Source organism: Tetrao urogallus, assembly GCF_951394365.1.
Source record: "Tetrao urogallus genome assembly, chromosome: 6".
NCBI lineage: Eukaryota > Metazoa > Chordata > Aves > Galliformes > Phasianidae > Tetrao > Tetrao urogallus.
In genome coordinates, this window is record NC_136819.1 from 5,317,801 (window position 1) to 5,333,747 (window position 15,947).

Genomic DNA, 15,947 nt, shown 5'->3' on the forward strand with positions numbered 1-15,947 from the left:
GTCATCAAAGCGTTCCAGTGTTACTGTCAGTAACACTGAATCATGTGCAACACGCAGTGATGGTCTGCATGGGACTGATGGAACATAGGACAGACCTGCACCTCACGACTGTATGCCTCCAGTAACATCATCAAGCACTGGCCCATAAAAGAATATCAACGTTCACCTATTGTCACTTATCTTGAATTTTACCAACATGCGTCGCAATGAAATTGTATAAGCAGTGCAGTATATTGGATCTCTGTATTAGAAAAAGCTTATCCTTTAGTCAACCTAATCATTGGTTCACGCTGTGAAGGGGTGGAGTGTATGGGAACTGCTGAATCACAGAGTGAACCTCTGATTGATCACCTGAGGTGAACAGTGAGTCAGCCACGGGAGCACAGGTGAAGGTGCTTGGCTGCACCTCTCCTAGACCCGTTTAAGAGCTGACTACCAGAGTTTCCTACGTGAGCCCAGAATAGGGTAAGTGTCCTTTCCTGCTCTAGTATATTAATTACATAAGGCAAGCTCTTGAATATATTATATCATCTGTATATTCATTGATTGTACACTTGAATATCTCTATATAATTGGAATTATCAGCCCAAATATTGCATTTCATTTGATCAAATTAAGACCGGAGTGTAACGAGTCTCAGGAGAGGTCTGTAATCTTGATCATGTCACAAGCTATCAAACCATAGTTTAAAAATACCTCACAGTAACAAGTTGAAATTTTCCAACCAAACTTGATTTTGATTAAGATTAAAAGCTGCAAAACAAGAGCAGTCCAGTTTAATTTAAGCCTCTGAATAGCAGAAATTGTTTTTCAAAATCACTTTCTGCTCCCTCACACTCAGTAAATAAGCTCATCTATATTCAACAGCACGATTATAAAGAAAATGCAAGCACTAAACCCTAGACCTGGGGATCTGATAAATATTTATAAAGGTTTATCTAAAGGGAGGTGGGAGGCAAATGGACAAGGCCAGGCTCTTCTTGGTGGTTTGCAGTGATAAGGAGTAATGGCCTAAAACTTGAGTATGGGGAGTTCTATACAAACATGCAGAACTTCTTTACAGTAAAGGTGACATAGCACTGGAACAGGTTGCCCAGAGATGTTGTGGAGTCTCCTTCTTTGAGATATTCAAGATCTGTCTGAATGCTTACCTGTGCAACCTATTGTAGGGTACCTGATTCAGCAGGGGGTTTGGACTCCGTGATCTCTTGAGGTTCCTTCCAATCTGTGCAACTCTTTGGTTTTGTGATTCTCCCTGCAAACCAAAGGAATTTCTGTCTATTACACCACAGCTTGATTAAGGTTGACAGGATAAAGGAGAATGGTTTTAAACTAAAGGAGGAAAGATTTAAATTTGATGTCAGTGGGAAGTTTTTCACTCAGAGGGTGATGAGGTCCTGGAACAGGCTGCCTAGAGAGGTTGTGGATGCCCTGGGGGTGTCTAAAGCCATGTTTAGTGGGGCCCTGGGCAAGATGATCTAGTACTTGATCTAGTGATGGGCAACTTTGCCTGCAGCAGAGGAGTTGTAACCTGATGATCGTTGAGATCTCTTCCAACCTAAGCCACTATATGATTTGGCAGTAGTTTTAAGCATAATAAATGCATTTCATTGATTTTATTTAGATGTCATTTAAGTGTTAATCTTAAGCTTATTTATAAGTATAGTCTTAAAATAGTTTTCATTAAACTGCTACAAAATGGATTTACTGTATCCATTATAATAATTGTGCCCATTTATCATTTACCTATAGGATTTCCTATGCAATGTATCTTCAGTTCTGCAGAACTCAATTCCAGTTTTCATAAAATATTTTGAAAATATTTTAAGCAACAGCCAGTAATTATTGGATTAGTGTTTTAAAATAATCTAGGTTTTTATTTATACTGTGCAAAAAGTAACAGATGTTCAAATGCCTGTTAAGCAAAGTCGGAAGTATTTAAATCAAGTATGTGATGCTAATATTATTCTGTAAGACCATGTCTTCCTTCATCTTGGTATTCCTTTATGAGTTAGGATGTCTAAGTAGTATTTTGTTTTCTATCAAATAAATACTTTAGCTCATGTAAGGCTTGTGTAGATTTCTTAAAAAAAACCAAACAAAACTAAACTAAAAAAACAACAACAAAAAAAAAAAACAAAAACAAAACAAAAAAAGCCTGTCTGATTATTATGGTTCATCAGCCAACCTGTATAGTCATTTAATGTTGTTGTTTGGTAGACACAGATGAAGATGAACCTGATTACCTTTCCAAGGTAATTCCTCTGTATTGTCTGCATTAAATCCAGTGCTTGCTATGTTGGAGATATCTCAGTTTCTCTGCATTATAGAGTCAGAAAGAAGAATATATTTGAGCAGGGTTTTTTTCCGATTTCCCAATTGGTGCTTTTAAAAAATATTCACATTTGTGCATTACAGTTGTGAGCCTTAATGTGTTTGTTTTGGCCAATGCTAAGCTCTTTGCATTTAAATTTTGAGTTTTATGGTACTGAACATTGAGTCTTAGGAGGAAAGATGTGTGGATTTGGAGCCTCACATTCTCCATTATTTGCAAAAACTGGGCTTAAGAAGATAAAGGAAATACTAACATCTAGGAATGAAATCCATATCCTCTACCAGTTCACTGACTGCTGATCATCCTGGGGTAAAAACTGTAACACGCTCTTCCATCCTATAGTGATGTCAGTATAGGACATCACTGAGGTAGCGGTGGCGATCCCTGGGGGTGTTCCAGAACCATGGAGATGTGGCACTGAGGGTTGTAGTTAGTGCGCATAGTACAGGTGGGTTGGGTTGGACTTGATGTTCTTAGTGGTCTTCTCCAAACCTAATCATTCTGTGATTCAATCTGTCATATTGAAGCAGGATGGGCATTCACTAAGGTACTGATGGGGAGGTAACTTGCAAAATCCTTTTTTTTTTGTGTGCGCTTTTAGAGCGCTGTCAGTTTAATTTCACAAGATGATAAAATTTGGCACATAAGTTTGATGTGACAGGCATGTCATTTTTAGCCAAAAAAAAAAAAAATAAAAAATCAAATGAAGTGATTTGGGAACGGACCAGTCAAATCCAGAACTGCTGAGTATAAGCAGCAATTCAAATCTTTTCATAAGCTGCTTCTGCAAAGTCCCCCTATTTGTTAAGTATACCTCCTTGGTATTCTCTACAGCCTTTCCTCCTTTTATTTACTTATTTTTAGGCTTCATGCTGCTCCTTTAAGCATAATTTTGACAACACATTAGAATTAGCTCATTGAATTGGCTCTTCTGACCATAGCTAGTTACATCTTTTCTGGGCTGGGAGGGTGCCTGTTTTTCTGTAGCTGCAAAAGGAAAAGTAGAGTTTCTTGAGCTTTCTGCCATTGCAATTAGAAAAGCAGATCTAGTTTGAAACCCTAAACATGCAGATGTTTGCTCAGGTAAAAAAGCATTGTACATCATTCTCTCTTGATGCAAATTCCCAATGACTGTTGCCAACTCCTGTTTTTATCATTTGGGAAAATCTCCAGCTTATTTACATTTGAAAGAGCCAAATGTGTATGTGCAGTTTGCAGTATTTGAGTGGCACTGCCTCCTCCTTATATTCTCTGCACAATGTTTGTTGTGTGAAAAAACACCAGTTCAGTAGTGCCTGGTGTGCTAAGGTTTTCATGCATCATGTGTTATAAAATAATACCTAATTTTTATGGTTTAAGCTCAATAAGTGATGTAAAAATTACTCTAACTTGAAATTAATCATTTATAATCATTAAATGTCCCACATTTGTTTTCTCTGGAAAGTACTTTATTTCCTTTTAGTCATTCTGGCCTTTTAAATAGAATTAAAAATGGTTCTGCAATTATTAAAAGGAACAAAATGAAAACTTAATTTTACCTTGACTTCTGGAGCTGTATTCTGTTATTGCTAGTGGTGGTTTACAGCATGTATTTCTTAGACTAGTTGGTATTTTTGTGCAAGTTTGATTACATACATTTTGTTTTGTTCAGTTGGCTTTGAAACAGTGTTTTTCACACTGTAACTCTTACTTGCAGATGTGACAGCCTGCTCCATGCTGTAATAGGAAGTAGTGTTGGTCTTTGCAACTTTGTGTGCAGGACCATATTTCTGGAGAGAATTCAAGATGATTTGCTTAAAGGAAAGTGACTTACTGTTTGGTAGGTAGTTGAGATTGAGAAGCACGTCTCATATAAAGCTTAAGCCTTTTATTCTGTATAAATCAAACAAAGGTTTTAAAGTATATAAATGCGTTGATTTCGTGACTGATGAATGGATAAGTGTAAATGCTTAGCTTCTGTTATTGTTCTTTTTTTTCCTTAATTTATTTTGAATCTCAGGAAGTGGGCTTCATTTTGTTACAAATACCAGCTACAAACAATGGCTTCGAACAAATACTATTAACAAGCCACTAATCCAGTCTGCAGCTTTACAAGCTCTTCTGCTTTCAGGCCTCATCAGGGATGATTCAGCCCAGCAGAACTTAGTGAAGTATGTGGTTAATTAGATTAAATTAGATTAAATTTGATCAGCTGAGCTTTGCATAAGGCTCCCTAAAATATACAAGTCTTTCCTGATTTTCTAACCTGATAAAGCTGAAATACTAGAGTTAGCTCTGAGATGGATGTGTGTGCTGCAGCTTGGATGGAAATGGCTCAGTTGGCAGTTCCTCTTCACTGGTCTCATTCACACTGCTGATTGCTTTGTGCCTTCCTTTACCCTTTCCTTACTTAAATCTACATCATGATTCTGCTGCCAGTTTTAGAACTCCAAAATGTGACAGCCAGATCACTTAAGTAAAACAGTGCTTGTGGCCAAACGAACTTGGTCTGAGGAATATGGCTGATAATTAGAATTTATAATTATGGACAGCTTAAAAGTGAGTATCTACTTTGTTTTCATGAATTGTTGGCATTTCCAGTAACATGAATGGCATGATGAACCTGGTACGCAGTGTTCTTAAATCACCAGACAAACCAATTATTGCCCCACACCTTTTGATCATAGCTTTATTTTGTATTATGCATGGCTTTTTCTCCAAACACCCTGTTGTTGTTTACTTGATGTGGATAGTCAGCACTCATTCTAGACAAATTAATGAAACCAAACCACAAAAAGCCTTCCCCCAACATTAAGACTACATCATTGAAGAAGAAGAGATGGGTATTTGTTGTAGGCAATTCCTCCCTACAGGGAACTGAACACCCAATATGAACAGACCATCTTAGAGATGCTGTCTTCTTGGGGCTCAGGTGAGAGATGTCACCAGGAAACTATCTAGCCTGTTACAGCTGTTAAACCACAATCCCGTACTGCTTTTCCATCTAGGGAGAGATGAAGCAGCTATGTATGGATCAAAAGGGACTTTAGGGCCTTGGGGAGATGGCTAAAGGAAATAAATGCACAGATCATCTTTTCTTCTCTGTCTATTGTGCTGGGTAAGGACATGGAAACAAAGGATCACATCTTTAAATACTTGGCTTCATATCATACCGTTCCCAGAACTTTTCTTGACTACCAAATGGCCTATGTGGTACTGGGTGTGTGGACATCAGATGGGGTTTGCCTTTCTCAAAGGGGGAGGAGGGTCTAAGGGTCTGGAGAAGTGCTAGCAGGGCTCATTGGGAGGGTTTTAAACTAGTTCTGAAGTGGGGTATTGGAGACAGTGAGCCTTCCCATGATAAGGTGTCGAGGTTCAACAGGGCCAAAGGCTGGGTCCTGCACTTTAGCCCCAACAACCCCAGGCAATGCTCCAAGGCTGGGACAGAGTGGCTGGAAGATTGTGTAAAGGAAATGGATCTGGGGGTATTGATTGGTGCTCAACTGAACGTGAGCCAGCAGTGTGCCCGGGTGGCCAAGAAGGCCAATGGCATCATGGCTTGCATCAGAAACAGCGTTGCTAGCAGAAACTGGATTGTCCCCCTGTACTCAGCTCTGGTGAGGCTGCAGTTTGAGTACTGTGTTTAGTTTTGGGCTCCTCAATGCAAGAAAGACCTTGAGGCCCTGGAGTGGGTTCAAAAAAAGGCAGCAAAGCTGGTGAGGGGCCTGGAGCACATGCCTTATGAGGAGCAGCTGAAGGAGCTGGGATTGTTCAGTCTGGAGAAGAGGAGGCTCAGGAGAGACCTTATTGCTCTCTATGACTACCTGAAGGGAGGTTGTAGTGAGCTGGGGGTCGGCCTCTTCTCTCGTGTAACTAGTAATAGAACTAGAGGGAATGACTTCAAGCTGCGCCAGGGGAGATTTAGTTGGAGGTTAGGAAATGCTGCTTTTCTGAAAGTGGACAGGCACTGGAATGGGCTGTCCAGGGAGGTGGTGGAGTCATCGACCATGGAGGTGTTTGTGTTGAGAGATATGGTTTAGTGAGAGTTATTGGTGATGGTTGGACTGGATGATCTTGAAGTTCTTTTCCAATCTTAGTGTTTATCTGATTCTGTAATTCTGTGAAGGCATAGTAGTTTAGAGGGACAGGATGCTATCGGGGCCTTGAAGGACCTTGAAAGGTGCTGACAGCACTGCAGCACATACAAAACTATGATGATGAGGCAGTGACTGCTGGTGAAATTCAAGGGAGATCTTTAACTGTAATTAAGGAGTCATTCTTTAAGGAAATGACAAGACCAGCTCCCCAGCTGAAGTGCCTCTACACCAAATTCTACACAGACACACTAGACAAATTCTACACAGCTTGGGAAATAAACAGGGGGCACTGGACGCTACATTGCTACTAGAAAACAGTGATATAGTTGCCATCATTGAAATCTGGTGGGATGATTCCCACAACTGGAGTGTAGCTATCAATGACTACAAGCTGTTCAGAAGGGACAAATGAGAAAGTGGGGTGGGAGTGTTTGTATCTACATCAGGAAAGGAATACAAAGAGAAAAAGACTAAAGAATAGTCATATACTGATGCATTTCCAAAAGAACAGAATATCTGGCAGAGTCTGATTTTCTAGTTGTTAATAGATCAGGATAGGTTTATTTTCATTTTGATTTGGGATTTTGGTCCTAAAAAGATGCATTTGTGATACTGCTTCAAATGTATAATTCTTCTTAATTTTTTCTACTCCATCAGTATGTAGTGTTTTCCCTCTTAGCTCTGAATCACCAAGGAATCTAGAGAAAGTGCAACTCTGATGCAATTCTACATGGAATCTAGAGAAAGTGCAACTCTGATGCAATTCTACATATCAGTTATCACACCCAGCAGAATGTTTTACATAATGATAATCTCAAGTAGGAATAGAATATAAACATTCCTAATGTACAGTGCTCTGAATATCTTAGTTCAGTCCCATGCTGGGGCGGGAGCTATCTCCTTTTTACAGTGCAGATGTTATTTTATTTTTGCATGAATGTGTTAATGAAGTATATATAAAAATAATTGCTATTAAGCCCTTTACACCTGTGTTCTATCCGACAAAATAACAATTATCATATATCTAGGAAATAGGAAGTCTGTTTCTCTTAAGGCATTTTTCCAGTCCTAGAAATACCTTGCTAATATATAGAGAGTGCACTTCCTTAAGCTGCAGAAAACATAGCCAAATACTTTTTGAGAATATCATTTTATCAAACAAGGTGGTTAAGTCCATTTTTGTCATAGTTTATTGACAGTTGAAACTGATTTTCTTGCAAAGATTTCACTAAGAAAAAGAAGACATTGAAAGTTTCAAGATCAAGCCTTTGAAAGCAAGGTCTGAGGAAGCAATAACTCCTTAGTCTTGTATTGCAGGTACTGGCCTTGGTCAAGAGGTGAAATGCATGTTCTGAGCTCTGTTATTAGATTTAGTGGAAGGAATCTTTGTTACGGAGCCGGTTTGGAACTAAATGAGAGAATGAGCGTAGAACAGCATATTGTGCGCATGGATAACTGAATTGTCTGGGGAGTTGTCCTTTCTTATGTCATTCAGAAATCTGTTGCTTTGTGTGATTTCACCATACAACTTTGGGTTCTTCCTTGCACTTGTCATAATAATCTTTAATATCCTGAAGTAAAAATTTCACTGAAATTGTTTTTTTTCTTTTTTTTTTTTTTTTTTAATGAAAATGTTTATTTTATAGATATATGCTATTTGCTTCCAAACACTGATGAAGTTAAGCTGTTCAGTTTAAATTGAATGTAATTCTTTCCTCCTCCTTTGCAAAGAGACATGATCCTCGTGTAAAGACTTATTTTCACATGATGATTCATGCAGGAATAGCGTTAATGACTCTCAAAATATCACTCCCATCCTCTGAACCAGATCCTACTATGGACTATTTCGCATCTCACTGAATGAATTTTAGGAAGTGTTTAGTGATTAATGGAGCTTTGACTAGAGTTCTTTCCCAGTGGCGTAAAAATACCTTAATCTATGCAAACTGTCCTATGCCTACATTTTCATTATAAAGTGAGCCTGTTTACTCATCAACTCCACACTGCTTACAGGGAGCACCATTACTCTACTAATGCAATCTGGCCGCTTGAAGCTAGAGAGATCTCATAACTGGAAGCCAACTGGAAGCTTAGTTTCTGCTTGTGCTGCACCTGATGCATCTGGTGGATGATTGCACCTCTGTTTTAAAGGTACAAGAATGTGGAGAGTTGGACAAGGTTTCCCCATGGGAATGATAGTCAGTGTCCCTGGAAGTGTTGAAGAACCCCAGAGAGATGGCACTGAGGGTCATGGTTAGTGGACATAGTGAGGTTGGGTTGGGGTTGGACTTGATCTTGTGAAAACCACTTTGTATCCTTTAAGTGAGGATAGGCTGTATCAGGACAGAGGCAAGAAGTTATTTAATTAGTGTATATTATCTAGGCTCCTGTACAGAATGATGGAAATGGTGTTTAATTTGTGAATCAATTCAGTAGAACTGCCTCAGGATTATCTGTTTCTGAAAGATAAGACTGAAAGATACTGTGGTAACATCCCTAAAACAATAGATGCATGCCTTTAATATTTTTAGATTCTACTTGCGACTGCTACCTTTAAAAAATTAATATTTTGGCTAAAAGTTCTGTAACAACAAGACTCAAGGCACTGCTTCTGAGAATTTACGAGACAGAGCCTATTAATATTAAAGCAAACTTGAGTGATATGACTCCACTGAGGGCACAGTACATGCATTCCTTATTCATCTCTTACCCTTCTCCTTTCATATCTATGTCACTTATGTTTTAAGACAGGTGTTGACAGTTCTGAGGTGGAAACATGCAAGGATCTAAGATGTGCTTAATGCAGCATTTCACCTCCTGCTACTGGTACAGCAGGAAAAGGGAGGCTGTATGGCTGAATATGACCATTGTGACCCTTCACTCTTGCAGTGAGAGAGAGCCTGGATCTTTGAAAGTCAGAAATGTATTTAGATTACTTTTGTGGTCAGAATTTTCATTTTTGTCATCTTTATAGAGCTGTCAACAGTTTTAGCTGCTTTTCACCCTTCTGTTCACAAATATCAACCTGATATCCCGCAGAGTATCTCTGGGACATTCAGCCAACTTTACCAAAAGGAGGTATCAGAGAGTTGTCAGGGTTCTGCTGTAGATAATACTGCCTGACATAGGCAGTTACCCTCATTTCAGATAGACATTCTGTAAAATGGGATTCCATGTTCGGTGTGCTGCTGTGTTTTTAATTAGAACATCTGATGGGTTCCTGGGCAGCCTGATGTAGACACTGGCAATCCTGCCCATTGCAGAGGCGGTTGGAACTGGATGATCTTTGAGGTCCCATCCAAGCCAAGCTGTTCCATAAATTGGCCTTTTCTTTCCCATAAGGAAAGTCCTCTTGAAATGACTGGAAAGGCGTAATTGAAAATTATGTCAGTCCAGTATATATTTCTCTGTATCATTTTCTCACCGTGAACTTTTCTTTACTCAGAAAATAGGAAATTAAATGACCCTGCTCTCTTGGAGCTTAAAAGCAGAAAACACAATGAATTAAAAAAAAAATTACTTGGCCCAGTACATTGATTCATTGTAACAGGAGAATAGGCTCTGAGTGATGAGAGATTGAGGGAGCTTTTTTTCATTTCACTACTTAAGAAATACACAGAAAAGACTGTATGCACCCATTCTCCAGTATTTGTCGCTATACCATAGCTTTATAAATAGTATTCATTCAGGATCTTTTTTTCTAAAAAGTTGGGCTTTTTATTGTGTTTTTGGTGGTGGTTTCACAGAATCACAGAATTGTAGGGGTTGGAAGGGACCTCCAGAGATCATCGAGTCCAACCCCCCTGCCAAAGCAGGTTCCCTACGGCAGGTCGCACAGGTTTGTGGAAGTGCATATTTGCAAACTGTCAGAATATTAAGATTTAGATGCACAATTTAGTAAGTCTAAAATGTCATCAAATTTCATTTATTTCAGATGAAGAAAAAAAAGAATTAAGGAATGGTGAAGCAAAACTTCTAAGAAGTAGAGAAATAACAGCGTTATAACAACCATAAACTTCCTTTTGCTGGAAGGAATTGATTTGCAGATGTATTACCTTTGTGTGTATGTGTACATGGAGGTGATTAGAGATTGGTGACCACCTGACAAAAGCAGGAATGGATATTACTCCGAATTGTCTTTGTTCATAGAAATCCAGACTAGCGTCACTGTACAAATGATTTTAGTTTTAAGGGTGAACAGGAAATAATCTTAGATGAAAACTGTAGCAAGCATTTAGAGTCATGCAATTGAAAATACAGGCTACAAGGAGTGGAAAAAAAAAACCCAAACCTTTCATCTTCAAATGTAGTACAAATAGTAGTTTTAATATATTACTTATTAGTAGTTCTCTAGTTCTTATCAATGTGTGATGACTAGGGTTTGGTCTGCAGTTGGTTATTCAGGCAATTCAGTGATGCAAGTACTAGTATTACTGAAAATTATAACTGAACTTTCCTATGAGGCCATTAAGGAATTATTTTAATTTCAGTTGATCAATGATATGCTCCTTACAAACATAAATGCCACTTAAACCATTACTTCTTGTAGGAATGAGCTTTTTTCTAGTAGCTAGAGCTTGGAGTTCATGTGGAAACATGAAAGCAGTCAAATATGTGAAAAAATTCTGAAAGAAGAGTGCACACACAGGGAGGCTAGATCAAACATGAGTAGCTTTGGAATTACTTAACATCATTGTTATGCAACAGATGAAAGTAAAAAATTCCCCAGTGTTTAAAATGTGTAATTTTATTTTTTTTTTTCTGTATCTCCTTCAGTGTCTACTCATGATGGCCTCAAGTTGCATCAGGGGAGGTTCAGTTTGGATATTTGGAAGTATTTCTTCTCAGAAAGAGCAGTGGATGCATTGGCACAGGCTGCCCAGGGGGTGGTTGAGTCACTGTTCCTAGAGGTGTTCCAGAACTGTGGAGATGTGGCACTGAGGGACATAGTCAGTGGGCATGATGGAATGGTTTGTGGTTGGACTTGAGGATCTTAGAGGTCTTCTCTAGCCTTATTGATTCTGTCATTCTATACTTCTTATGCTGATTCGTTCAATACCATACCATTATTGTTACAGAATTTGTTTTTGTTATAGAATCGTTATTGTTGGAAAAGACCACGAAGTCCAACAGCTCATTGCCCCCATGCCCACTAACCATGTTCCCAAGTGTTCCCAGGTGCCACAGTGATGCTGCAGAGCTATGGTTGTAGTCACAACTGTAGTCGTGGCTATGATTGTAGTCATGGCTAAGAGTTCTGCAGAAAACCTTCATACTACTTCATTAATGCAAAACAAACGCATTAACAGAGAAAGTCAGAGGTGATACATGGCTTCAGAGTTCATCAAAGTCAAAACTGGGGTAGCAGTAGTGCACGTAGAAGCAGTTGCCTAAAGTTGTTGGTGTTGTCATCTGGTGAATGTTAGCTGGCAAAGTACAGATAGGAGACAGTGAATTTGCATTTTAGTTTTGCAGTGGTATACATATGCAGTGGTGTTATATGGGGCACAAGTGCAGGAAATGTTGTGATGTGAGGAAATGCTTATGTGGTACAGAGGACATTTTTTTATAAGGCTGGACACAACACTTCTTGACTACTCGAGAAACCTTTGCTCCTGTCACTAGAAGGATGATTGGTGACTAATTCTCCCATGTGCTCGGGGAATTATTGGGACAGTGTGCTTCTAAGCAGTTGTATTTGGTCCCATACCACCTAACACAAAACCCTCGCTAAAAACTCAGACTATTTTCATAGGTTGCTTTTCACATCCTTGAGTTGAGCAGAAATTCTAGAGGAAGAAAGTAAATGTAGAACTGTGGTGTGTAAGGTCATATCTGAATATTCTCAGACAGTAGAGTGCGGGAAACTCAATTTATCTGTCTTAGAAAGATGAAGAGCTGAGTCAATCCTGCTGGGATTAAAGCTCTCACATTGTTTCATGCTGTATAAAACATTTTTTCATCATCTTGAAATATAAAGCTAATATCCGAAGCAAAAATGGGTACCAGTACATTGTGATATCAGTTAAATCGAGGTATTTGATTTTAGTTGGTCACTGCCTTCTGATTTTCCCTCTAAAGGGCTCAGTGAACAGCTTTTGCTTATCAGGAAATGGAAAGCAGTTTTCGTCTTGGCAATTGGCCCTGGCACTCTTGCAGAATACAGTCCAGGGTTTTTCTGCTGGAGTGGTTTTCCTGTTGTTGCTTTTGTAAATGGTTTTTATAGGATGTCCATAATAGAAAAATGTCGCAAGGATGAGCAGGAGCTTGGCATGGTTTGACTGGTGCTACTGTCACAGAGTTACCTCTACATCTATCTGTGTCCGTGACAGGGGGGGCAGCAGGCCTGCTGGCCTGAGAAGGGGAGGGAGTGTCAACTGGTTTATGGGCTGGTTCGGCCCAGTTTTGTGACTAATAGGGCAGGGGACCCACAGACCCACACCTGTGAAAAAGGGAAGGGTAGGAATATGAGAGATGCGCCTAAGAACAGTGGCAATGATCTGAGGAGGAAAGTTAATTTACCGAAAATGATATTGGAATGCAGGATAACACAATGTAATACAATGTATAGTTGGAACTGAGGCTAATAAATAAAATGAGAGAGTATCCAAAACCAAAGGCCTTACTCTGAATTGAAAGCCAAATGGCTGGGGAGCGCACCCACACAATGCCAGGCAGGGAGAAACAGAGAGAGTCCTGTGGCTTGCAAGTTTTATCTTTCACTCTGTACACAGTCTTTTGGGGTATATGTAGTTCTCTTCTCTTCTGAGAACCAAGTACCCAGAAATTTGTCAGTCCATGGAACTGAAGTATTAACTCTTTAATTCCTCGTGCTTTACATGATGTTATGATGTGGAATACCGATAACAAAAATCATAAGACCATAGCATTCATGTTATCAATGGAAGACAGAGCCAAATATATACATCCGACTATTGCTGTCAGATCTCAGATGAAATGTTTGAAGTGAAATTGATAATTTTCTGAAGGTGCTTTTCTGTGCTTCAGCTTGTTCTGTCCCCACACTTTCGAAGACCATCAGTCAAAGTAAACTGTCTTAAATTGATGATGTCTCTACTGTATACTTTGTTTATCCATGCTAGAGATCCTGATGCTTTTTTTAAGAGGTAATACAGGTGTTATAGATTACAAAAGATCAGTATCAGAATATTAAACCACTCCTCTGTGTGGCTAGAGGTCAAGATAACTTGTCTTCCAAGAAAAGACATCTGAAAATTTGTGTACTTTTCATAGGTGTTATAAGTTTATCCTTCTGTAGATCAACTACAGCTTATACCAGATAATAGTTGAACATGTACAGATTTCATATGATGATAATTCCCTTTAAAATAGATGCAGGTATAATTTGTTAGGTGTAATGATGTCTATCAATGGCAGTGATTGCATCATGAGGTGCTTATTATTTATTTTGAATAAGGAGAATATATATTAAAAAACACAATATGAAGCTGTATGATGACTTTTAAAATATGAGTTGGCAGCAAAGGAAGGAATGAGTACTGCAACTGCAGAAGTGTTTCTATTGAGTGCTTAGTTTGTGCTTTGATTTTTAAGTCTTTTAACAGGAAGATGGAAATTAAATGTTACCAAAAAAACCTCATCGCACTTTTCAGCCATTATGCATTGATATTGTAGTGGGAAGCTGATGAAGACAGGTAAAGAGACCTGAATATTACTGAGGTGCAAGGTAGTAATATCATAAGACATGAAAATTAAGGACTGTTGGCATCATGCTTTAAATAATTTCCTAGGGAGCATGTGTACGTCCAACTGTATGGGGAAAAAAAGAACAGGCAGCAGGTTTCTGCACCTGGATTTAGAAATCCGCTGAAACTGCTGGTGCAAATTTAGTAAAGAATTAAATACCATCATAACTTGGCTTAATGATATGATTAAATGCAAACACTGCAGTGAACAGTTTGGGCTGTAAGCTTTTCAAGTTTTTAAAATACATTAAGCTACCAGTACTGAAATGTCTTCCTGCCAAATATTTAAATTCTGAACAATGAAGATGGTTACACCCCAGGGAAATCGTACTCTTGTCTGTTAAATTTGGGATGAGTATAGATAGCAGAAATAACAACTGGACTATAAAAAAATTATGCTATCAAGGATTATGTATTTTTTTCTCCTGAAAATGGGAAGAAACATATTGGAAACTTTTACATGAATAAGAACACCAAGAGGTCAAAATACAGCTTGCTGGCCTTTATAAAAAAAATTTTGATTACATGCAGTACATTAAGTTGTGAATTTTAATGGCCAATTTCCATGCATTTCATCGCCTTGGCTAAGTGTTGACATCCTTCACCTTCATACTCAATTGTTACAATGATTTACTGGAAAATGATATTGAGCTATGCTCTTGACAACAGGTGAGGATTAGGGTGTTTTTTCTTACCTTTTTTGCTTAGTACATCCAGTCTAAATTGTTGTGATTGCTGGTGTGGTTTAGAGGTTTTCTCTGTGCTTTCCACTTCCTGCAAAAGCATGTTTTAATGCAAAGTTGTAGGCGTTCAGAATTTTGTAAGAGAGGATAGTTGCACCATGATGCAACTACCATAATATTTTATTATGTCTTTTCCAGTGACTTGCAGGTGTTATCTATGTGTAATATAAAACTTGGTGATAACATAGATAAAGTATTCAAATGATCCTTTAAAGTGTCACTAAGTCTCTAATAAAACTTCTTTCCTCAGAACAAAAGCCTCAAAAACAAGCTGCTGTCAGGAAACAAGCTCTGTGGTATTCGTGCAGAAGAGGTAAGGAAGGTTTCTCTCTATTTCAAAGTTAACATACCCAGAAGAATGTCATGTCAGTCTTTTGCACTGAGATTCTGCATAGATTGTATATTATGCATGCATGATCATTGCATCATAAAGGTTTGAAAAGACCTCTACAATCATCAAGTTCAACCATCAAGCCATCACCACTATGATGTTTATAAACAATTCAAACTCATTTCCATGACTACGCAATGGGCAACTCAAATATGTTAGCAAGCTGCAATTTCAAGTTTTAGGCTAATAAAGTTTGGGAATGGTTATTTCACATATATAAAGCTCTTTAAGTATACATTTTGCTCTATAATGTATGTTAAACTGATTTTATTTCCCTATTCTTCATGCCTAGAATAAGACAGGAGTCATTAAATGACTTTTTGAAATACCTCGTAGAAACACAAAAGATTTATTGTTATTGATCCTTATAACATTTCATTATTTCAAGGGAAGTATCATATTAGAAAATATCTCCTCTACAGAAACACTAGCAAAAATAGCCAATGATATAAAAAAAAAACACCCTGTTTTCCCTAAGTGCCCTAGTAACTGTATTCACAGGAGCAGTCCTTTTAGCTATTTACCTTTTTGTGAGAGTGGTTATTTCTACATATGAATCTTAACTTTATTACATGACTTAGTCATGGATTTCATCTGCAGAAATAACTTCTGTGAAGTCCATTTCATGTTGCCAGAATTGAACAGAAGCATAAAACTTCTTTGCTAAAATTATCA

General features: G+C 38.3%; 1 protein-coding gene across 1 annotated transcript in view; it reads left to right on the forward strand.

Annotated features, from left to right (window-relative positions):
• The window catches only part of LOC306947880 (leucine zipper protein 2-like), a gene marked incomplete at both ends in the record, with an annotated part of 143,086 nt that overhangs the window by 89,203 nt on the left and 37,936 nt on the right, over nt 1-15,947 (forward strand). The window contains one exon of the mRNA XM_079537324.1: nt 15,132-15,194. Within this exon, the coding sequence (XP_079393450.1) occupies nt 15,132-15,194 (63 nt within the window). The remainder of the gene's footprint in view (nt 1-15,131; nt 15,195-15,947) is intronic.